Raw genomic sequence first — 25,574 nt, 5'->3', positions numbered from 1 at the left:
CATGGCGGTGAAACGCTGAGGCGCGGTGCCTGCTGGGACATGGAGTTCGGGGGAGATGACTACGCACTTACGCTTTGTCACCTTTAGATGTCAGTATTCACTCACTCCATCTGTTTAAACAGACTCAAAATCATTCAATGTGACTTGTACAAGATCCGCTTTTAGTTTAAAGCTTCAATTACACAATATGAGCCTGATAACCTTTTTTTAATCAAGCTAAATGTGATGGTAGGAGCTGTTGCCTCATAGAAAGCTGGTTAAGGGTTTCAAACTCAACCTTGGACTTATCTTGTGTGCAATATGAGTGCCATACCTGCCAAGACTTGAAAATCCTTTTTTTTTTATAGCATACAAATATGAGCTAAAGTGTGCTGGAATGGTGGCTAGCAATGTAGCCTCAAAACAAGCTAGTTTGGGGTTTATCAAGGCCTGGACTTTAGTAATGTGAGGTTTTTGACATACTGTCACCTCTAGTATGCCTTTTTTTAATCAATTTTTGAAAAGAATCAAAATAAGTGGCTTCACAATGATTCAGTTTAAATTTCAGGACAAATGTGTAGCAAAACTGTTGCAATGCTAGCTTAAGCCTCTTCAGTTTTTATGTTAGCCTATCTATGTCACATTTTAATTCGCAGGGGAAAAAGTGTCTTGTGCTATTAATGGTAACAAAAGTAGGCTTTGAAGTAGTTTTAGTTACTACAAAAAAGTACTTATATAGGCTATTTGATATAATGCCATGTACTGTCAGCTAGCTATTAGCTACGATATACAAAAATGCAGTCCAGTCCAATTTACAATAAAAAATGTGAAAAACAATTTAAAGCTAAAAATTGTTTCAGGTATAATACAAGGTTTTAACAGCTTGCTAGCTCAAGCCGACAGTTTTTGGTGCTAGTTACATCACTTTTCATTCACGTAGCAAGAGAATATTGAGTCGTGTGCAATTTGGGTTAAAAGGAGTGTATTTAGAAGTGGCTTCAATTGCTACAGAATTTTAAATATAGTAGAAAAATTGGATGCATTTTCATCTTTTGGTAGCTAACTATTAGCTGAAACACCCATTAGCAGTCCTCTTGTTTTTTTGTTTTTTTTGTGCAGTCAAATTCAAGGACTTCATTAAAAAAAAAAAAAAAAAAAAAAAAAAAAAATGTTTTTTCTCTTAGTGGAATGCAAGTAAAGATTTTGAGTTATGTTGATTTTTAAAGCTAGTGCTGGCAGGCTAGATTGGTGCATGGCAGTCTTTCTTGTGTCAACCTGTAATGAATTTTGCTCCTACCGTTCCCCAATTCATACAAAAATTGCAGCCACTTGTTCAGTTTATTAATTGTATAACGAATTGTTGAACAGTTTCACGGTGGCCACTCAAACTCTTAGGGCATTTGGGGGCTCGGCCACCCTCTGGGTCCGCCCCTGCAGCTTCCACGCTCCTGCGCAGACGCACTGCGAGTACTGCACATAACTTCCAATAGATGAGAGCAGAGGCAGCAGGGCGTTTCTAAATCATAACCCCTGGCACAGAGAAGGGGAGGGGACGAGCCTTCACTAAACATGGAAGGGAACAGAGAAAACCAAGTTGCATGTTGAATGTCTAAACATCTGACTGTAAAGGGAACACGCGACAAGGTAAATATAAACTCCTTGAGCACCTCAGTTCGTGTAACACTGCAGGAAGACTTAAACCAAAGACGAACTTTTTTTTTCTGTAGGTGAAGAAAGATGAAAGTTAGTCTGCCGCTTCCTTTGCGAGCGCTGTAACCAACCGTGTGAGGAAACTTTCTGTATGTTGGTGAAATCTGTCCGTGTTGCGCGAGTTAGTGCGCCAGATCTCTTCAAAGCGCACACTTTTCTCTGCGCTTCATGTATGCGGATGTTGTCTTTGTAATTAAGGAGGTGGGTGGGTGTTTTTTCACCCAGCTGTTCGCGTTGGTCAACTTGAGAAAGTTGCGGTATGACAGCTGGACCTCCTCCCCGGGGCCGCACCTACTATCAGGACTGCGCGCTTATCTGCGTGAGACACACGTTCCTCTGAAAAACTCTCAGATGACCCGAAATGCACTAAAGTAGACCTGAATGATCGCCATCTCCGTGCAAACCGTGCTGTAACGCTGATTTCTGATTAAATCGCTGCAGCCCTCAGCATTTATCGCCCCCTTCAGACACTGTGCGTGTCTCGTTGCAATGCGGGTCTCTTTTCCTCCGTGGCTGTGGATATTTCATTTCAGTGTTTGGAATATGAACCCTGCATGCAGAAATACACCCGGGGCGGTGGGAATGCTTACTCACAGCACAAACAGAGGACCTCCCACACCCACTGGAGCTCTGACCAGCAGGCAGCCTGAGCGTCACCGTGTCGTGAGGCAGAAAAAACACCAGCACCGTGGACACAGACTCACATCAGCAGAAAGAAGCAGAAGTGACACTGTATTGGTGTTTACTTCTTCAAAAGTCTACACGAGACTCTGTTTCCTCATGCTACTCCTTATCTTGATCATTTATGACATGTTTGCAACATTTCCTGCAGATTACCCGTTTTCTCAAGTCTAATGCATCTTTATAAGTCTTTGCATTTTTGATTTACTGCTGGTGACAACACCTACAAGATCTCTGTGATGTGTCTAGACAAGCTGCTTCCTGCTTGTCACGTCTCATAGATGTCACCACCTGCACCAAGGTTGAGGATATCCGTGTTTGTGTCTGAAGAGGGGGGCTGTGCAAGTGTGTTTCTCATGCAAGGAGGAAATAAAATATTCATCGAAACCAGATTGGAGTCACATGGGGCAGAGTGTGCCCCAATAACATACAGCAGAGTTGGAAAAAAACATCACACGCTTTGCATGGTATGTGGTTCTGATGCCAGCATACCTTCCCCTGCAACTAAATTTAGAAGTGAAACAAAGATATGTACAGCACAATGCACCTGGGTATATGTTAAAGTTCAGGTATGGGATCTTTAGATATTACCATTTTAGACGAGCAGCTTCAGAAATGATGTTAGAAAGGGGAAGTTGTAGTGTTTCGTTGTTTAAAGGGACAGCCTCTGATTTAGTGTTCAAATAATAAAAAAAAAAAAAAAAAAAAAAAAAAAAAAAACACCTTTTTTTTTAATGTTAAACATGCAGAAAATTTAAAAAACAAAAAACATTTTTTATTATTTTTAATAATAATAATAAAAATAATAATAATATTTATTTATTTATTTATTTATTTCACCCTCTTTTGGAAAGTATCAACACAACTAGCTTTACAAAGTTTCAATTTTGATACCACAACAAAAAATGTTGCAAAAATTGTCTTGAAAATTAAAAAATATCACAGAGCAGCTAGCAAAAAAAAAAGGGTGCATTCCTGGTTAGCTTTCGCTTCTTAAGTTTTTGGTGCTGGCTAAGTCAAATTTTGTTAAGTAGTAAAAGAGTATTGTGTTGTCTGCTATTAGAGGTAACAAAGGTGTGTATACGTGTCGTTTTAGCTACAGAATTTCAAAAGTAGTTTAAGTCCTGAATGTCGCTTTAGCACTGATAGCTAGCTATTAGCTGTTGTAATAAGCAGTGTAGTACAAATCAACGACTTAACCAAAATAACATGACAAAACTGTCAAACAGTTATCTTAATCCCAAACTTTTTTAGGTATAAAATACAATCCTGTTTAGACACTCAATGCTAGCTACCTTTAGCCCATTCAAATTTGATGCTAGCATATCACTTTTTTTGTTCAGTAGCAAAAGAGTGTGAAGTCTGGTGCTTAAATTGGTAAGAAAAGTGTATGTAGGAATGTAAACAACATAATTTTTAGGTAGTTGTGGTCCTAGAAACTACCGCAGCACTGAGAGCTAGCTGTTAGCTGAAGTGTAAAACAATACTTCTGTTTGTAATAGCAGTGAAGTAAAATTCAAGAGTTTTACCAAAATAACTTGACAAAACTGATCCCAAAATAATGTCAACTAAAAGTATCGGAAATCAAACACAATTTAATGCTTGCTAACTTTAGCCACTTTGGTTTTTGATGCTAGTTATGTCATTTTTTTTGTTTGGTAGCAAAACAATATAACATCTGGCGCTATAAGGGGTAACAAAAGTGGGGTTCAAAGTGGTTTTAGTAATGATAGAGTTTAAAAAATTATGTGTAGTCCCAGATATTGTTGTAGGAAAAGAGCTGGCAAGCTAGCTATTAGCTGTGACATCCAGCAGTGTTGTTATGCTCTCATTTGAACAAGCAGTGCAGTAAAACCTTTTTATTTTAATTAAATTGAGACAAAAACTGGTGGAGAACTTGTATAAATCCCAAATTTTGTGAAAGCTAGCTAGCTAGCTTGAGCACCTTTATTGGTTTGAGAGTCAGTGCTAGCTCTGCTGTCTTTTGGTCAGTAAGAGGAAAAAATCTGAATTTTTTACTTCAAGTGGAGAAAAAAGTGCCTGTTGTGATTTTAGATCAACTATTAGGAAAAACCACTTGTAGCTGTTGTGATGCAACAATGATGCAACACAAGAGTTAGCACTTTTTGGGAGCTAGCTAATAGCTGTTGTAGCCTGGCAGCAGTGATAACTGTTGTGGTAGAAGCTTTAGCTTATTTAGCAGTGTAAATAATAAAATAATAAATCCTCTCCATGTTTGTAAATCTCTGTAGCAGATGTAGAAACCTGTTGTTGTAGCTACATGTTCTGTCTCTGTCAGCTGGAACATTTTCCTCTCAGTGAACTGTGCGAGTTTTTATGGGTGTGGTCCGCTGTAAGCAGTGGAAACAGTAACAGAGCTTAGCTGTGCTCTCTTAGCCACCAAGCGCTACACTCTGCCTGTTTCAGCTGTGACAGATGAGTTTTGAGCAGGAAGAGTGTTTGGTTTGGATAGAGGAGAGTTGTAGCTATAAAAACCAGAGGGAGAAATAAATAAAGAGGAAGAAGTTAAAAATAAACCTGAAGGAAGCAGAGTGAGAGCTACTACAAAGACAGGCGAACTCAGATGAACTCGTCAAAAAGCTCCAGTTCTGTCAGGAGCTTCTCTGGCTCTAATGACAGTTTACACTTCCCCGTCTTCGGCTCTGCTTAATTGAAGAGTCGCAGAGAGCTTTTGCTTGTTGCTGCCTTCATCGTGCATCACACCGCTCACACTCAGAGACGGAGACAACCCCCACTTTGTTAAACGCCTTTGTGATTAAACATCGACTCTGATGCGCCTCTGACTGACGCTCTTTCAGCAGCTGTGGTGGAAGTCGCGCTGATACGCTCATTGTGACTAATCCCTTTGCTATGCGTGTGGAGTACATATGTTAATGGTTGACTGGCAGGAAATAGGGAGGCTCCACCTGCCTTTTAAACCTGTTTGCATTCACAGGTATAGAATAAAGTATGGACTTGTTTCTCTGCATACTTTTTCTTTGCATCTAATTGCTCACTTTACCTTTTTTTTGTAGGATTTACAAGCTGATGGGACAAAACAGAAACCTTGCACTCCTGTACCTGGATTAATTGGACACCATCAGACCTCGCTTGGAAATTCAGTCCCTTCGTTGTGATTGTTATTGGCTTTGAAGCATCCAGCTACAGCAGAACCACAAGCACCGCCACTTAACAGACTTTTCTCTTTTTAATATTTAATAGCCTCTAAATGGCTACGGATTTTACATCCTGATTTATGCTCCAGCCTCTGAAGTTGATACAACCTTCTTTGAGAGTAAACCTGTCGCCTCAGTAGGTCACGGTCACCTCATAACTTATTGAGACATCTCAACATCTTTCTGTATCCTCCAACAAAAAGCGACAGACCGCCCAGCGCCCTCGACTCTCCACGTTCAGGATGGAGGAGCACATTTACTCGGCGACAGGCATGGCTGCCAGGCTGAGGAGCCAGTGGGATCGCGATGAAGGTTTAGGACAGAACCACAATGCTGTGAAGTTCCTGGGTCAGGACTACAACTCCCTGAGGGCCCAGTGCGTCCAGAGCAGGAGGCTGTTTGAGGATAATTTGTTCCCTTGTGCTACATCGTCTTTGGGGTTCAACGAGCTGGGACCAAGGTCGTCAAAGACCTCGGGAGTGCGCTGGATGAGGCCCACGGTAAGAGAGAGCAGTGTGGCTTGAGATCTGGGAAGTCTTATCTGAATGACTGAATGATGAAAACATTCGCCAACAAAGTTCGCCTTTCTCCAGTGTTTAACATTATGAGTTTCAAACACTGTGTTATCTAAGGGCAGGGATGGCCAACCTGTGGCTCTTTACCTTTTGGTGTTTGGCTCTTTGATCCATTCATGAATATATATAGTTAAGAGTAGTGGTGTGCTGAGCCATCTAAAATATTGATATGCTGATGCCAATGTTGGGATCAGTATTGATCAATACTTAATACTGGATTGATACTTAAGTTTCGGTTTCTCTTCTCTACATGTGCTCCTCTCAATCGCTCATGTGCTATCTATCTATCTATCTGTCTAGATAGATAGATAGATAGATAGATAGATAGATAGATAGATAGATAGATAGATAGAGAGATAAGTAGATGCTCCTCTGCCGGTTTCCTCTGCACTCAGACGGGGCCATATTTTACTTGACCAAAAACACAAATAAACGGACTCCCACCGAAAAAATCTGATATCGGTCTGCAAAAACACGGCTAAATAAGGCTCTAGTTCTCATCGTGTCTCTTCGTCCTGGCAGACTACCTGTGTTTGTTTATATCTGGCACGCCACGCGCGCGGACTGATACACTAAGCAGCGAGCGCCTCGTAGCCAGCTGTGGCTCTGCAGCGGAGGTAGCGCCGTTTTACGACACAATGAGAACTAGAGCCTTATTTAGCGGTGTTTTTGTGTGAAAATAACTCGCTGAAAATTCTCTAAATAAAGCGTGAATGCAGACCGATATCAGATTTTTTCAGTGGGAGTCCGTTTATTTGTGTTTTTGGTCAAGTAAAATATGGCCCCGTCTGAGTGCAGAGGAAACCTGCAGAGGAGCAGGGAGGGGGTGTTTGGTGTGAGCACTCTGGGCTTCTGCTGCACAAAAACACTGCTGTAGGGGTAATTTCTGCCCTAAACCTTGTGATAGGACCCAACTTGTTCCACGCCAGAGTATCACTTTAAGCTAGCAACAGGTAGCTAGCTGAGTCACTAGCTAACAGGGCTAGCATAAAGTAACTTGGCTGCCATTTTTGTCTTTTTGAGGATAGTTTGAAGTTTATGGTGCCTGGCTTTAGCAACATTGTGACACAGCTGATATGTTCTTCCAGGAATTGTGTCCTCAGTTGTCTCAGAGACAAAGAAAAACCAAATCTTTCTCCTTTTTGCCCTCCTTTGTCACTTCCCTGACCATCCAAAACTCCCCCGTTCCTCCCCGCTGGTGGGTCATAATGTTATAAATACACCGCACTACTCCTTTAGCTGTGTGCACATGTCTTCATTAGGTGTTATCACGACAACCCCGCAGACAGCACTCCCTCAGCGCTGCAGGAATCACACATGCCGTGTCGGGTCGCTCCTGTCAGCCCTGTGATCGTGACTCGGGAGACAAGTCTTGATCTTAAAAGCTCCCAGGGTTGAGATCACCAGCGTGACTGCAGCCTCCATCGGAGTGTGCGAAAGCTGCTGTGTGCTTCCTGTGTTCACATGTGTGTGTTGTATGTGTGAGACGTGCAGCTCTAATGCTCTCTGGGGTCCTGACTCTCCAAAAAGTCGTCTTGAATAATGAATGGGCTGCAGCCTGCACCACAGGATCTGTAATATTTACACGGCACAGGAAGGTTCACGATTCCCCTAAAATCTGAGCTCTGCGTGAGTCTGGGAAGAAGAGTTCGTGAATTCAACCATGAGGGTCTGTGTGTGTTTGTGGGGCAGGAGGATAAATGGAATAAGTCTTTTTATAGCCTCATGTGGGGGTTCTCACGCTGAGCGACACGCTGAGCAGAAGATGTTTTATGGAGAAGGGTATACTGGAAAACAACTGTGGGTCATAACACAGTGTTCCTGAAATCTTCTCTGTGGTATTCTCAATAATACATGTTCTTTCTCTTTCTGCTATATTATTGCTATATTTTGTTCTTTTAGTGTCTTTTGGAGAGATGCTAAATCACATTAGCTTCATGGGCTATAGGCTGGGTACATGGGGCGCTAGTTCAGGCCCTGTTTACGTGGCAACATTTCCCCCCAAAACGCAAAAAAACATATGGAAAAAGTCTGTTTTTACACGGAAATCCTAAAAAAAAAAAGATTGAGCAGCACAAGCTCAACACAGTAGTCAGCGATGATAGTGTGCGCATGTGCAAAGTGGAGCATGATGTCAGCATTTCTAGTGAAAACTCCAGCCTGCTGTTTACACGAAAATGGTTTCAAAAAAATTCCACCCAGGAGGTGGTAAAAGCTGTTTCCATGGAAACGAGAGGCAAAAAAGCAACAATACTTTTGTGTTTCATCCAAAAATCATCGTAGTGTAAATGGCTTCTTAGTTGCTGATCCTAAGTGGTGCCAAAACTGTCAGCAATTAATAAAAACTGAGAGGATTAGGGATGGGTACCGAATTAGGTACTTTTAAAGGTACCAACCGAATTCTGTCAAAAGTACCGGGTACCGATTCACGTAAAATCAAAAGGTACCATGTTTAGGTACCTGAATGCACCCTTGTGATTGTGAAGGAGTGGAAGAGTAGGCGTTTTTCCGTACTGGACATGAACACAGCATTGCAAGGTTATATATTGAAGAAATATGTAAAATTGAAAAAAAATCTATATTTCATTATTAAACAAATTTATATTTTTTAACCACATACAGTCACAAAAGTACCGAAAACTGTACCGTTGAGTACCGGTACCGATTACCAGGTACTAGGCAATCATTCCGTATCGTTTCAAATGTCAAAGGTCCCCATCCCAAAAGAGGATTCAGATTTTTAAAAAACACATTCTTCAATTTACAAGAAGCAAAAACTACAAGAAGGAGCCCAAGTTTACAAATCTACAACTGTGAATAAGCTAACTTGTGTGCTAGCTTAAACAGGGGTTGTTTTGCTTTTTCAGGCTATACACTGTCCCTCTGGTTTCCCCTGTGGCAGCTTTTAATGATGTAGTGAAAAAAATATCACTCTTGTGTTTGAGAAAACACTTATTTCAGTAAGTTAGCTTAGCATTAATTTGTTTTGTTTGTTTTTTGTGCTCTGCAGGAGTTCTGCAAGCGGCCTGAGTTCATCGTAGACGGAGCGACACGCACAGACATCTGTCAGGGAGCTCTGGGTAAGTTCAAGAGTTTCACAAAGATGTCCTTGTTACAGCTGTAGGATTTAGATTTTAAGAGAAAGGTTCAGGTTAGCTTAAATTTAATCTGGTGAAAAAGTCTTGATGGAAGCCAAAAGAAATGAGTGATTGGCTTTAAACTTTTAACTTTATTAAACTTTAGAATTTGATTTTCACAAGTTCATGTTTTTTAACTGACTTTAAGCAATCACCTTCTTTAAGTTTAATAAATTTTAAATTCTGAATTTGTCGGAATTTGAATTAGAGTTGAATTTCCAATTTTTAAATTTAAATATCTTTTAATATATATTTTGAATGGTTGACCTATAAGTTATATAATCAGTTTACACTTGTTGAAACTTGAACTTTTATTTATTTTTTATTATTTTTTTAAACAATTTTCAATAGTTGAATTCTAAGTTTTCAATCAATTTAGCAGTTAAAGATTTTTTTAAAAAATTTCATTATGAACATTTATACCTGAATATGGTTTATAGCCCAGAACTTAATTAACTAACTATATTATTGTAGGCATTGTAATTTTAATTCAGTAGCTTCTTTCAATTATTAGTTTTAAGTAGTAATTCAAGTTTTATATTCAGTAGCCATTTTCAAATTGACTCATTTGTTGACTTATAAGCACACTTTGTTTTGTTTTTACAAATTCCAACATTTTTCCAGGTCCTTGTGTTTGGTATAGTGTATAGTTTTTGTTATATGAGCAGAAAATCTTCGTTCTAAGTCTTTAACTTGACTATGTCGTCGTTATTTTAGCTGGAAAAACAAAATCCTCAGAGAGTTTTCAAACCTATTCCCATGTGTGATTTACACCGAGCTTGTAAATCAGATTACCTACAGTATAGATTAAAGTCGTCCACAGGAAAAACTAAATCGACGTATGAATGAAAGATGGAGATGGACCGCCTGATGGAGAGAGCTCCAGTAGCAGGTTTTTAGCCGGAGATGTTTCATGCTCAACACACAAGTTCATTTATATTTCATGCTTTGTTTTTCCCAGCTTCACATCTGCAAACAAAGCCGACGCTCCCTCTGTTTGAACAGATCTGGCAGAGCAGGACGCGGCTTCCTTCATTGCTAAACGCAAAACTGGAACCAACAGCATCGCCCCCAGAGGGGCTGAGAAATCACAAAACAATACACGGTTAAAATGTCGAGCCAGGAAACATAATGCTCCACTTCAGAGGACAGCCAAAACGTAGCATGACAGAGTGTTTTTATATCAGTCGCAGGAGGTTATCTGTGAGATTACTCCACGGCTGCTGTCAGGGACTGTTAACAGATAACGTGAGGGATAAGAGTTTGACAGGAGTGGATTTAAAAACAGAAACTATGTGAGAGCTGTGATTCACTCTGTTTCTTTAAAATATTACAGAGTTTTTCAGAGCCTTGCTAGTTTCCTTCCCTCAGCTCACAGGAACAAGTGCCTCTCCCATTACCCAGAGGGCAAAGCTTGTTCAAACATAGACTCAAACTCTCGCCTGAGCTGTAAACGGCCGAATTCCACTTTTATGAGTGTCCCCCCTCTGAGTGCGTTCCTGTTTTATCCCTCCTTCATAAATGAAATCTGGTTTTAGAAAGTCAGAGCTTATGTTCGCTTCTGGGGTGAAAAGAGGATCTTATGTGGTTGAAATGTGTCGTAGAGGGACCGAGTACAGATATCTGGAATGCAGACTTGTCAAGGGTAATAAATCTCTGTGTGTCCTTAGGTGACTGTTGGCTCCTGGCCGCCATCGCCTCGCTGACCCTGAACGATGACCTCCTGCACCGGGTGGTTCCTCACGGCCAGGGTTTCGGACAGGGATACGCCGGCATCTTTCACTTCCAGGTGACAACAGCTCCTCACCTTTATTCACATTCACTCTGCACAGGTTGAAGATGGTGACACAAAAAACACAACCAGACACTGACACATCTAGCCAAATAACACAACAGTTTCAATCCTTGGTGGCGTAGATTCAACAAGGTCCTGGAAACATTCCTCAGAGAGTTTGCTCCATATTGACATGATAGCATCACACAGTTGCTGCAGATTTGTGGTCTGAACATCCATGATGAGAATCTCCCGTTCCACCACATCCCAAAGGTGCTCTATTGGATTGAGATCTGGGGACTGTGGAGGACATTTGAGTACAGGGAACTCATTGTCATGTTGCAGAAACCAGTCTGAGATGATTCCAGCTTTATGACATGGAGCGTTATCCTGCTGGAAGTAGCCATCAGAAGATGGGTACACTGTGCTCATAAAGGGATGGACATGGTCAGCAACAATACTCAGGAAGGCTGTGGACTTTAAACCATGCTCAGTTGGTACTAAGGGGCCCAAAGTGAGCCAAGAAAATATCCCCCACACCATTACACCAGCAGCAGCAGCCTGAACCGTTGATACAAGGCAGGATGGATCCATGCTTTCATGTTGTTGAGGCCAAATTCTGACCCTACCATCTGAATGTGGAGCAGAAATCGAGAAATCTCTGAGTTACTGTTGCCTTTCTATCAGCTCCAACCAGTCTGTCCATTCTCCTCTGACCTCTGGCATCAACAAGGCATTTTGTCCCACAGAACTGCTGCTCACTGGATATTTTCTCTTTTTGGGACCATTCTCTGTAAACCCTAGAGATGGTTGTGGGTTCACATCCCAGTAGACGAGCAGTTGGATAGGTGTACCTAATAAAGAGGCCAGTAAGTGTGGGCTACTTTGAGGTGATGTGCAACTTAAAGATGCCTGGATTGCAGGACAGGATGTTGTCTCACTTTCTTGATTAAAAAAAGGGCTGGATGTCGAAATCCTCAAATCTGTTTTTGACACTTGCCGAAATGGCACATAAGGGTCTCCCAACTGGTTCATGATGCAAAGGAGGAGTGGGCCTCAAACACTAAGGTCATCCATAATTTTTCCTCCAACAGGCCTACAGAGGGCTGGCCTACTAAGGCGCAGGTTTGGCATGTTAATATTAGGTTCTATGGGGATTAACTCATTTTTGGCCCGCCTCCTGTGGCCACTGAAGGTACTGCAGTTATCAGATGAAATCCCTTCCTTTTGCCAAACATTACTCTAAAATAAGGGTCTTTATTGCATTCATATTGTATTCCAGAGCTCTTTATTCAAACTCAGCTTCTTATCATTTCAAACCTCTGTAGCTTGATTTCCCTATCTCACACTGGACTGGACACTTCCTTGTTTACCTGCAGTAAAAATAAGATTTGTGGCCAGGCACACCTTTGAGTGGGGGTTGGAGTATCTGGTGTACCAAGCAAAGTTCAGCTGATACGATCCAACTGTGCCAGAAGCTCAAACGCAGAGCACATATTTTCTATGAATGCACAAAGCAGCAGGACTGGTCCTTCACAGAGCAGACCAGGACTCTGAGCTGGATTGTCAACACTTGTTTTTGTGTTTTATGATGTCACGTTACATCATATCTCCTGTAGGTGCTGAATTCCATGAGTGATAAGGAATTGGGCGTTGGTCAGTTTAGAAGACTGTGCTTAAAATCCTCCCAGGTAATGCTTACAGACTTAGTGACAGGGTGTGGATCACGGAGGCCACAGCAGTTACCTTTGGGTTATTTAACACTATTTAACCTAAGTTAGGTATGGCAGGAAATCATTTTTATGAAAGGGCAAAAGCTCCTAATTTAACTAACCACAGTAACACAATAAAGTTAGTTTTTTCGGCTTATAATGGATCACTTCAGAGTTAAACATACTTCGAGGTTTAACTTGAATCTTTGCCATTTCCGTCTGAACTGATGAACCCAAAACCGAACAGTGTGACAACTCTTGAAGCAACAGGATGTGTTGAGGTTGGAACACACCACATGATGCAAGGCCACACTGACTTACTGTGGCTGCTGTTCATGCAAAAAGTTGAATTTACCAGTCTGGCTCTGTTCTGACAGCTCCCTGTCCTTCCATGTGACTGTGTGAAACGCTAAAATCTGACGTTGGGAGAGCACACGTCCCCTTGTCTCGTGTGCCTACATGAAAAGCCAAACAGGCAGACTGTCAGACAAGACCTCAGGAGCTACTTGGTAGCTTGTTCATTTAACTTCAAAATCTCTTTTGTGCATACATACGTCAAGGCTGGTAGAGCAGCAGCAAAGACCTAAAGTGGGCATGGATGTGTGAAGGAGATCTTCTTGAGATCTTAATGAGACTTGCTTAGATGATGACGTAATCACCACTACCTTCAAGAGGTGGGCCTCAAACACCAAGGTCTACCTTTAACTCCTCCAACAGGTAGAGCAGCAGCAAAGGCCTAAAGCAAGTATGGATCTTAATGAGACTTGCTAAAATCATGAGGTCATCACCTAATGATCTCCTAACTTGCTTGTGATTCCTTCAAGGAGTGGGCCTCAAACACTAAGGTCTACCTACAACTCCACCAACAGGTCTCTAGAAGGTTGGCCAAGGCTGGTAGAGCAGCAGCAAAGACCTAGAGTGGGTATGGATCTTAATGAGACTTGCTTTAGTGATGAGGTCATCACTTGAGGATCTCCTAACTTTCTCATAAGTCCTTCAGGGGGTGGTCCTCAAACACTTCAGTCGACTTTTAACTCCTCCAATTCTCTCCAAAGGGATGGCCACGGCAGGTAGAGCAGCAGCAAAGACCTAAAGCAAGTATGGATCTTAATGAGACTTGATGAAATCATTAGGTCATCACATCAGAATCTCCTAACTTGCTTATAATTCCTTCAAGCAGTGGGCCTCAAACATTAAGATCTACCTATAACTTCTCTGACAGGCCTCCAGAGGGTTGGCTAAGATAGGTGGAGCAACAGCAAAGACCTAGAGTGGGTATGGCTCTTAATAAGACTTGCTGAAATGATGAAGTCATCACTCAAAGGATCTCGTAGCTTGCTAATAATTCCTTCAAGGAGTGGGCCTCAAACACTAAGGTCTTTCTACAACTTCACCAACAGGCCTCCTAATGGTTGGCCAAGGCTGGGAGAGCAGCAGCAAAGACCTAGAGCAGGTATGAATCTTAATGAGACTTGCTGAAATGGTAAGGTTATCACTTGAGGATCTCCTAACTTGCTCATACTTCATTCAAGGAGTGGGCTTCAAACACCAAGGTCTACACATTACTCCTCCAACAGGCCTCTGGAGGGTTGGCCAAGGCAGGTAGAGCAACAGCAAACACCTAGAGCAGGTATGGATCTTAATGAGACTTGCTAAAATAATGATGTCATCACTTAAGGATTTCCTTACTTTCCTGCGATGCATTCAAGGAAAGAGCCTCAAACACTAAAGTCTACCTACAACTCCTCAAACATGCCTCCAAAGGGTTGGCCAAGGCAGGTAGAGCAGCAGCAAAGACCTCGAGCAGGTATCGATTTTAATGAGACTTGCTTTAGTGATGAGGTCATCACAGGACGATCTCCTATCTTGTTTGTGACACCTTGAGTGGGCCTCAAACACCAAGGTCTTACTCCTACATCGGGCTTACAGAGGGTTGGCCAATCAGAGGAAAGGGATTTGTGGACTGAGAGACTTGAAGAGGTAGCAGTTTTGTTAATAGCTTTCACACACAGCGGTAGCATCTTAAGCTAACTAAAACACAGGCCTCTTAGCTGGCTTGCTATTTCAATAAGAGTGGCTGTGTAACGTTAGCTTAACTTAGGCTAAATGTTTTTTAGTTTTTAACTTTCCTTGAAAATCTCCTTTAATACATCAAACTTTGAGCTCATGCTGGCAGTTATAACTCGTAGAGTTGTTGACACACTGGACCATTCATACCAGCTGCTTCGGTGCTCTGAATATGAACAATGAGACACTAATTTGGTCATCAAATAGGAGCGAATCATACTGCAGTCCCGTAGGTCTGTTTGAACAGCTCAGTGTGTGTGTTCTGTGATTGCCCCAATCCTCTTTTCTGTGCCAGTGTGTGTGTGTGTGTGTGTGTGTGTGTGTGTGTGTGTGTGTGTGTTCTCCCTCTTTGATCTTACATCAGCTTGTCTGCAGAGGAGCGATTGTTAACCCTTGAAATGTGTTCAGACACATGAACAGGGGGGGAACTTTGGTATGTTTTGAAAGAAAAACATTACTATTATGTGACCTTAAGGGGAAAAAGCCAAGGCAGGGATCTGTTTTCCCTTTTCTCAGCCCGCTTCGTCACAAAGCGGCTTCCCCTCTTTGACGCAGTGAGTGCTGCGCCAGCCAGACTGTGAGCCTGCCAAGAAAGAGAAGTGAAACATGGAGCCAGGGGGAACCTCTCACAGATCAAAGATGTGTGATACACAAACAGAAATTAACCTACCATATAGAAGAACTCACACATGTACAAGCCACGACTTTCTCACAATCAACCAGATTCTTTACTGGTAGTTTTAAAAACAGAGCAGTTAAGCCAGGAACAATACAGATAAGAAACAAGCAAAACCTGCCTGTATCCTTAAGATAAGCTCAGTTGTAAACTAATTCAATAAATCAAAGTGACTTTCAGTGTTGAAATTGAAACCAAATTTTTGGACTGCAGTTCCTCAAATGTCCACTTGGAGCTGGCTCCAAAAGCCCAAATTGTTCCTGTGTGGTCCAGTTGTACAGTTGAAAATGACATAACTTTCAATTTTCATATTATATTTCCTTACTCTGTAAACCATAGGGGGTTAAATTCTTTATAATACATCTGTTTAGGTTTTAATAATGAAAGGTGCGACTGAGTTAACCACGAGGTCAACCTGAGGTGACTGCCACAGCTTCAGTATGGTGACTGATTTCTTTACAGCCTCAGAAACCAATGAGGGACTTGGCTGAGATTCCTCGTATGTTTTATTCAGTCTGTGCTCAAAAAAACAACAACAAATAAATAATTAATCCGATCTAAACCTTGCAATAAGATGTAAAGATATGGCTGTTAAATGAATGGAAAACACCATAAAAGGATAGTACTGGACATGATACATTATTCAGTGGGTTTAATCTGGCATATTGAGCCATTGTTTGTGTTTCATGTGGTCGTATTTTGGCATCAAAACCATTCAATAAAGGTTAGCAAAAATGCTATTAGTTTGGGTTGAAAAAGTGCGAACTCATGCTGGTGAAGTAGCTAGCTTAACACACACACACACACACACACAAAAAACGGGAGTTTGCATGTCTACTCCATGGCACAGTGTTCATCTTGCAAGAAAATTTGATAAGCAACATTTTATACCTGACCTAATGTTAATAATTCATTTTTCAAGTTGGACAGTGAGCAGGATTTTTCTTTCTTGAAAACACGAGTATCTAGCGTAACTTTTCTTGACAACGCACAATGTTTGTCAAAGCTAACATATAGCCAACTGCAACTGCTAACATAAATAACACAATTCAATAAAGTTCTTGAAAGAAATATTGCTTCCTTCTGCTGGAATCAAACCTTTTACTTTTTTTGTTGTTGTTTGTTTTGTTTTTCTTTAAACTTGTTTTGACAGCTAAGCTAAGAAGATTTGCTAGCCATTAGCTTCAGTGGCATGTGAAGCCAAAGCATAGGCCACTGGGTCAAAGCTATAAGCTAAAGCTTGTTAGTCTTGGTCCTCAAAGAAATTCTGCACAACATTCCGGAACCTTCCCTCCTTTTTTAGCCTGAAGAAATGACATCACATTCTCCCTGAAGTTTTCAGCATAATTCTTCTAGAACAATCTAGAATTTGATTTTGAGCCACAGAACTTACTTAGCCTAAGTTAGCCAGGCTTTCAGCATGCTAATGTTTTAGTCGACTGTCAGGGAACTTTAGTCTGATTTTTGTCTCCCTCAAAATAAAGAGCTCAATGATCTCAGTTGGACTAATTTAGCTAATTAAATTTTGAAAACATAAATAAAGTTAAGACTTCCTTCATACCACTTTAACGCACATAAGAAAAATAAGGTAGTAGAGAGCAAACAGCAGCTCCCAGTGTCAAAATATTAAACGAGTGTTTGAGTGTCCACTATGGACATAGTCTCTGTGATGTCATCCACCTGTTCCTAAACAGAGTTTCAAAGCCAATCGTCAGCAGAGGCCATATTGGAAATGAGCCTCCTCACTAACAACTTTCGGGCGCCAGATTTGTCAGTCATGTGAGCTCTGCCTCTGATTGGATAAACTTGTGATCTCAATATTTTCAATGTTCCGATAGAAAAATCAGTTATACAGACCTGAGCTGGCGGTTTGTGGCTTGGTGTGTATGTGGTTTCTGGTCTTTTTGCGACCAGCCTCAAGTGGACACTTGGTGAACTGCGGCTTGTAACGCTTCTGCTCGGGCTCCATTTTTTAAAACCAGATGCTCCCCCTTCACACCAAACTAAGCAAAAATCAACCAGAGTCACCGGTTTGACATGCTAGGCTAAAGACCAGCCTAAACTAGCCCGAATGCTGAGTCATGGTACAACTAGACTTAGTTTCCCACGCACAGAAAGTAGCGTGCTGATTTCTACTTTCTATTTCAGCTTCAGACTCTAAGACAGAAAGGGAATATGTTTTAATTGTTGAGTGTCTTTGAGGAATAAAGCTCAGAAACGGTTGTGCTGACTCATCTAATATGGAGGGATCAATAGATACATTATGAGACTCCCAGATCCACGAAAGGAGACACTCAGAGAGGGAAAATGTACTCTAGATATTGCCCTCTAGATACAGAAATATGAATCATCTGTATCATATTCAGTTCACTTTACTCAGCTGTTTTTGATTTTCTTTTGTTGCTGTCTGTGTCCAATCCAAAGATGCTCTACTCCACTCTCCACAATAACTCAATTCACTTGAGTGGAAATGATGTTTTAATTTGCTCTAAAGGCCTGTGAATGCATGCACGTGTCTAATGTATGCACATTAAAGCTAAATGGCTCGTAAATACATGTGGCTGCTTCCATTTAACAAACAGTTGCCCTAGTTTCATCGCCAGCCATCGTACTCTGCAAAAACTGAATCAAAGCAAGTGTTAGCCTCTCATTTTTGGTGAAAAATTATGTTTTATTTTCTGCCTGAGCATGTTTCCCTCTCTCTCATTGGCGCTTTGATTCTTTCACTGATTCTCCTTTGTGTCAGCTTTGATCCCGTAAGCCTCTGGATAAATTGCTGCAGATCTGAATGAGTCATACCCAAATGTAATTATAAGTCCTGGCAGCGGGGACCTTGATTGGTTTTGGGAGTGGGAAAAAGAGGAGGAGGGTGAACAAAAGGAGGAGGGATGAATAATGAAGCAGGTAATCTCAGCCATCCCAGTCGGAAACAATCGACGCCGCTAACTGGGGCAGAATCCGTTATGATTTTCTTATTTTAGCTCGCAGATAGTTGAGTTACGTTGGGGGTTTGTTTCTCAAGCTTTAATGTCTGGTGACTGCGAGTCATGACACAGATGTGGTGAGAGCTTGTTCCTCTATCGCTCTGAAATGGATGAGTGTGTTTGCCAGGGGCGTGTTCGTGTGAGTGTGTGTATCTTTCGCTGAGCCGTATTGTGACACGGCTCCTCCCAGGACTCGCAGAGTACTTCAATCTTTCATCTATCATCCGACAAAACACGGTCCCCTAATACACAAACACACACACATACACACACACACACACACACACACTCAAACACACTTTTTCCTGCTCATCCAGTTCCTCTGTCAGAGAAATATTTCTTCCCGTTTCATTTCTTCTTCTAGCGCTCTGATTAGCATAAGTATTTTTAAATTACAGCCTGAAGTTGTTTGGACGAGAGGAGCCTGTTTCCAAGTTTGTTGTTTGAGTTCTGTGCGCTAACATTAGCAGCATTTACATTTAGCACAAATTGCAATATTAATGTTTTTACTCAAACTAGGGGAAAACATCTAGAAAACATTTCAAAACTTTGTCAAATTCTATAAAAACCTATCATCGGTAGATCTTGTGCTAGCTTAACATTTTAAGCTAACCTTTTAGAAAAAAAAAAAGTTTTTTTTCCTCTTACTTGAAACACCTTGATTTGATTGTTTTTCGACTAAATGACTTATCAATTTCAAGAAAAATGTAGATAAGGAAGAACTTACCGCTGACATTTTGCTAGCCTTAGCTCAAGTTCCATTTGCTGCTAGCATCCCAAAAACCAGTTTTTCTTTGTTTCTCTGAGGATATTTCTGCTTCACTCTCATAGACAGGCGATGTATTTAAGTTGTTTGTTAACAGGAGTGTGATTTTTTTTTCTCCCTGAAGTTGTTTGAATGAGAGGAGCCAGTTTTCTGTTTGTTTTTTGTGTTATCACATGTTGTTGTTTTTAAATTAGCCGTTCACTTTCAACATATTCATGGAATACAGGGTGCAGTATTTAGTAAAATCTATTAAATCAAATGGATCCTGACCTAGCTTAACATTGTAAGCTTATATTAGCTTTAGCAACAGCTAGGAACCTCTCTTCACATCTTGTGTCCACCAAGAGCATTTACATTAGAGTGTTTTACTTGAAATGTTAGCATAACTGTGTTTCTGCATGTCTTCGATTTTGTTCCAAAATCTGTTTTTCGATTTTTTTTGTCTAACTTAAAGAAATGATTTTTTTTTAACATTTATTTTGAATGATTGTAGTTGTGATGATTTCTGGGCCCTGATAACGGAAAAAAATCAAGTCTTAAAAATTTAGCAACGTCGGGCTATTGAACCACAGGTCTGACCTCCTTTAGCCAGAGTTCCATTCTCTGCTAACAGCAGTGGCTAACACTTAACTTTAGAGGGCTGCAAATTTCATCGCACTTAGGTTATAATTACACAAAGTTTTTTCTTATTTCTTTGAAACTACCCACAAAATTTCATGAGAATTTGGTTGAAAATGAGCACAGAACTTCTGGACAGATTCTGTTTTGCAGGTAAGGCCAACTTACAACCCCACTCTGGGTGAATATTTTATCTGAAGCCTTCGGTTTTATCATTGCAGGCCTAATCATAAAGTTTATCATTTTGCTATCTACTATCATCTGCTTATTGGGAAATTGAATTATTCACTCAACTTTTCAAAGGTAATTTTCAGAGAACTTCTGTTTTCAAGAACAAAGCAGCTATTTATCACCTGCTTCTCTGGAAATAGCAGAAACGTTGGGATACTTCTAAAAACATTTTGTGGTGGGTTGTGATTTAATTTCAAATCAATTATTTGCTAATCGTCACCTTCTCATCTTGCAACTTTGAGTAAATTTCAAAGAAACTGGAATAACAAACGGTAACCTACCAATTGTGACTTGCAATAATAAATTTGGACATTATATTACAGAAGTTATGAGCTAATTTTAAAGAAGTAAGAAAAAAGTTTGTCTGATTATTACCTAAGTGTGATGAAATTTGTGGACCCCTAAAGCAAAGTCTTACCTAGCAGTCTTGTTTTTCTCTGTTGCTACGAGTAGCTTCCAACTTTTTAAATTTAGCATTATGAGCTAGGGTAGGGCTGAATGATATGGACATATCTCGATAGTTATGCTAAACATCTTGTTATTGATATGGTACGATAAAACATGACTAAGGGTTCAGTGAAGCTAATAAAAACACAACAATACAAAAAGAATTGGAAAGTGCAGTTTTACTGGTGTGAACTCACTGTCAGTCATCATAAAGTGGGTAAGCAGGGTGAAATTTATATCTGTATTGATGTCGTTGAACTTGCATAATGTCTTGAATTCTCATATTTAAATGTAGACACTATAATGATAAATCTTTCTTCTCTTTGATGAGCTAAACATTTTAGTGGTTTAGGGTTTAATCACTGAGGCAAGGGCCAATACGTAACTGTAAAACAATGAGCTTTTGCTTCTGATTGTGATTGATGGTGTATTACAAATGGGGACCTCATAATTTAGACCTTGATGCCAGAACACTGAAAGACCAGCTTGGTATCACTGGGGGGTTCAGGACAGCATTGTGTTTTTGTGATCATTAAAATGCTAGATTTTGAACAGAAATGTATATTCTGGTCATAAATGCTGGTTTAAAGCTTGAGATTTTAGGTTTCACTTGCACCTATTTCACTCAGCCAAGACTCTTAGTAAGATTTTCCATATTCCAGCTCATCTTGGCCTGGAGTGCCGTGGGACAACAACAGAAAGCTCATTTTGACCTAATTTCAAACAGTTGTGGCTGTAAATAAGCTCTCTTCATACAGTTTGATGTGTTGGTGTTTTCTGCCCCCTGCTGGCAGACAGACATTACTTCCCACCATAATAATAATCAGGCACTTACAGACATTAAACCAATGTTTTTCTTTGAGAGGTGGTTTATGAGTGAGTGAATGGGAGTCACCCAGGATTTACATTTTTGGAAACCTTTATTTTTATTACATGTGCTTCTTTCCAAATATATTTCCTGCTTTACCTCATTACCTCAGCCGAACACAGTTTATCGCCTGTGTTTGAATCCCAAAAGTTTGATGAATGAGAATCTGCCTCTTCTCTGATGACGTCCTGTTGTATGTTACTAAGAGTTTGTTAACAGTGAGATGTAACCGTGGTCCTTTTTGTGTGTCTCGTATAGTTCTGGCAGTTTGGTGAGTGGGTGGAGGTGGTGATCGACGACCGGCTGCCGGTGAAGGATGGGAAGCTGCTGTTCGTCCACTCCGCAGAGGGGACGGAGTTCTGGAGCGCACTGCTGGAGAAGGCCTATGCAAAGTACGCATCAGTCACAGCAGAAACTCATCATTTCAATAGTATCAACTTAAATTTCAAGATCCTGCCCCCCAGCTCGTATCGCCTCCTAACAACACGCCCCCTCCTACAGAGCAAGAAGCCGGTCAGCAGAAAATGTAACAAACACGACAGTCATAACACACAAACTTGTAGCTTTTTCAATTGGACTGGTGCAATCAAAACCGTGAATTAGCAAAGCGGGTCTGGCGTTGCCACTGCCAACTGATCAGAGCAGAAACTCATTATTTCATAACTATCAAGTTAAAGCAATGGTCTATGATCCCTCACTCACCCCTCCGCTCTGTTTTCCAAGATCTCGGCCCCAGCTCGTATCACCCTACCTTGCCTCCTAACAACACGCCATGAAAATGTAACAAACACGACAGTCACCCCACTTGCAACACATGGTGGTAGCTTTTTCAGTTGGACCAGCTCCATCAAAACCATGAATTAGCGAAGCGAAGCAGGTCTGACTTTGCCACTGCCAGCTGATCAGAGCAGAGCCGACTGTGGGCGAGGCTTTACTTTTCTAGGCGTGTCTTCACCAGCTCAGTATACAATGCTAAAGATGTGTGGCTAACTTATGCTAACATCTATTGACAGACCAGCAGCATTCAGTCATTACATTAGCCAGTTAAGGCACAGACTAACCAGAGCGATTCAGTTGACATCTCCTACTGTAGGAAACAAAGTCATTACCGTCTGTCTCAGCGTCAGCCTTCAGTCCCAAATCCCTCTGCAGCTTTTTTCAGTATTCAGTCTCCGTTGGCACCTGTATCGCTCATAGTTCTTCCTTGCTTTAGCCTTTTCCTCCAAACTTTTTCTTCCCTTCCCTGTTGAGGGTAACAGTAACAGCTTCCTGGTTTCGGTCTTCTCTGGCTCCATGATGCTTCAGTAGCTGAGCAGCTAGCTGACGTGACAGGGGTAGTGGGGAAGGACTAGGCGGGACCATGGGCGAGGTGGATGTACTCACGCAGAAGCCCAAAATGAGGGGAACAGCAGTTTAGATAGGTCAATTATTGTTGTTTCTGCTTTTTATATCGCGTAGATCCGACCATAATTGCATCGTAAACAGTGTCTTTAATAATTACCAAGCTTCCAAATCTTAGATCATAGCTTTAAACCTTTAAACACTTTAAGCTCTCACAGGAAAATAAAAAGGAATCTGAGACTCTAGCAGCTTCAGAAACAGCTGCAGTCTCAGTTGTAAATTAGTTGAGCAAAGTGAAGTGGTCTGATGGTAAAGGAGCAGGAAGTCGATGTAGAGTAAAGATTTATTCACTGCTGCGCTCAGTACTCACGCTCATATATGGTAGTAGAGAGTTCCAACAGAGGACTCACTGTACCTTTAAGTATATCAACATCATGCTTCAAATCTAAACAATGAAAATCTGTGATGTTACGCCTCCATACAAGGCTGTCCTCATAACCCTTACTGTGATCCCCTTGTTCTTCCACAGGCTGAACGGCTGCTACGAGGCGCTGTCCGGTGGCAGCACGTCAGAAGGCTTTGAGGACTTCACAGGAGGCGTGACGGAGATGTACGAGCTGAGGAAAGCCCCTCCCGACCTCTACAGCATCATCAGCAGAGCCATAGAGAGAGGATCGCTGCTGGGATGCTCCATCGACGTCAGTACTGCAACAAGCATTCACTCCTGACCTTAGCTTTGAGACATGAACACAGATTTTTATCAGAACTGGTGGATTACATAAAAAGATCAGTGTATGAAAGGGAGCTATCAGCTGAATCAGCAGCTATAGAGTTATCATTTTTCAGTTTCTCCTTTTGAGTTTGATGCACTGGACAGCTAACATTAGCTGCTGATATTAGCCCATTACAGATATATCATTATCTTGGTACATCGTTGCATCGTCTGCATAGAGGCACAGCACATTATGTACATTACACTTTATTTACATGAAGAAGCAAAGTCAGCACAGCAAGGATGAGCTGTGAGAGCTGAGGATCTGGCATCCAGCTTCTTTTTGCTAACCAAAAAAAAAACAAAAACATTTAACGCCCTAAAAGATGATCAGACCACAGCAGCAGACATTCACACTCATGGAAGGTTTTACAACTCGACTGATCTCTTCTAATCTTGTCAAAAACAGCAATTTGGTGGTATGGCTCTGTTCTTGGAGCTCCCTGCCCTTCCAGGTGTCTAACAGCTAGAAATAACAGCGAGTGTTAAAAGGAGCTGATGTTCTGTTGGCCTAGCTTGACTTCTACTGTGCTAAGTATGTGTTAGCAGTACAGCCAACCACCAGAGGGAGCTCTAAATCCTTTTGGGAGCTGATTTGTGCCCAAATTTCTCAATATTCACACTACTTTAGTTCAGTGCCCTACAAGTGAAACACATGGCTGCAGAGTTTACAAGGCAAGTGTCCTGCTTGCATTGTTTTAACCCAGTTTATTCAGACTTTGTGACAAAAGATAAAATAACTAGACAGTACGTCTGGAACCTGATCTGAGGAACACCAAAAGAGGACAGGGAAGGTTATGTAACTTGGATTAATACAGCTTGCAGCCAACAGGAGGTCGATGTAATGTTCAAGGACGTGTCAGTGAAGCGGATGTTTGCAGACGAAGGGTATTGACCTCTGACTGTCTGTCTGACCGTCTGATTATCTTGTCTCGCTGACCTTGCTGTGTGGCTCTGTTTGGGAATGACAATCAGTCTCCTATCTGAAAACAAACAGAAAATCTGCAGCAAAGGTTTCATATAGAGAATACTCAGATTTACTGACTTACTTACGGGGTTAAAACATCCTGGTTAGTGTTGAGGTAATGCTACGTCACTGTTGCTGTAAGTGCTTGTAAATGTGGTGAGATGGCTGAACGGCCAAACCAGATTAGCCTAAAGTTAGCCTGGGGTGTAATTTCCAATATGGAGACCAACATCCTTGGGGGTCACTATGTTCCTTTTGGAACCAATTGGCAATGGCGCTACCTCCATTTATTAAGATTTATGAACTTTTTCGTATACAGCGCCTTTCTGGGCTCATATGCAAGCCCAGTCGGATGATATAGAACAGCCTATTTGGCCACAGCATTAGCCGCATGTATGACTACCAAAAGTTGGACAATTTACTCAATTCACCATAAAAGTGAAGCGAGTGCAGAACATCATATGTTTGGGGAACTTCCTGGAAAACCTCCAGCCAAAAAACTTGAATTGCCCATGCATACTCTAAATAAATAGTGATTACCAAAACTAAACAAGCTAAATATCTCAACAGGGTCATACTTTTCCAATGGACTCATCTGAGCACTACATATCTGTTCTCATCAAGGCATGAGTATGAAGTCCGCCATCTTTAAAACAGCCCAACAGTAATTTGATGCAGTAATCCTGCCGATAACGCCAATTTAATGCTCTGTTGGGACATTAACCTAACTCATGCATATGTATGTCTAATTTTTTAATTTTTTTTTTACTATTTGTACATTAAGGGGCAACATCTGCATTAAAAACAAATTTATGACCTGGTTTAAACAATGACTTGGGTCTAAACCTAATTTCTCCATCGGCACACACTGACAAGCTCATATCCAATATGGCCCCCGCCAATTAACGGCTTCATTACTGTGCATCAGGAATAGATAGGTGACATCACAGAGACTACATTCATATTTTACACAGTCTAGACTCTTGATGTGCATACAGGCCCTGGTATTTTCCAATAGCTCATTCACTTTTTACAGTTGCTAGTCATATTCTTGATCAGTGACACTTCGGCACATGGTTGCAGGAACTGGGAT

General features: G+C 41.1%; 1 protein-coding gene across 1 annotated transcript in view; it reads left to right on the top strand.

Annotated features, from left to right (window-relative positions):
• The first annotated feature begins 1,453 nt into the window (after positions 1-1,453).
• The window catches only part of capn1 (calpain 1), a 32,414-nt gene continuing 8,293 nt past the window's right edge, over positions 1,454-25,574 (top strand). Inside the window, exons 1-6 of the mRNA XM_074699109.1 lie at positions 1,454-1,623; positions 5,406-6,046; positions 9,132-9,201; positions 10,929-11,047; positions 21,660-21,793; positions 23,272-23,440. Coding sequence (XP_074555210.1) covers positions 5,789-6,046; positions 9,132-9,201; positions 10,929-11,047; positions 21,660-21,793; positions 23,272-23,440 — 750 coding nt within the window. The 5' untranslated portion in view covers positions 1,454-1,623; positions 5,406-5,788. The remainder of the gene's footprint in view (positions 1,624-5,405; positions 6,047-9,131; positions 9,202-10,928; positions 11,048-21,659; positions 21,794-23,271; positions 23,441-25,574) is intronic.

Source organism: Halichoeres trimaculatus, unplaced genomic scaffold (assembly GCF_033239565.1).
Source record: "Halichoeres trimaculatus isolate MK-OKI-2021-1 unplaced genomic scaffold, fHalTri1.1 fHalTri1_scaffold_22, whole genome shotgun sequence".
In the NCBI taxonomy this organism is placed as follows: Eukaryota; Metazoa; Chordata; class Actinopteri; order Labriformes; family Labridae; genus Halichoeres; species Halichoeres trimaculatus.
The sequence above is the reverse complement of the archived record's forward strand: the minus strand, read 5'-3'. Positions and strand labels throughout refer to the sequence as shown.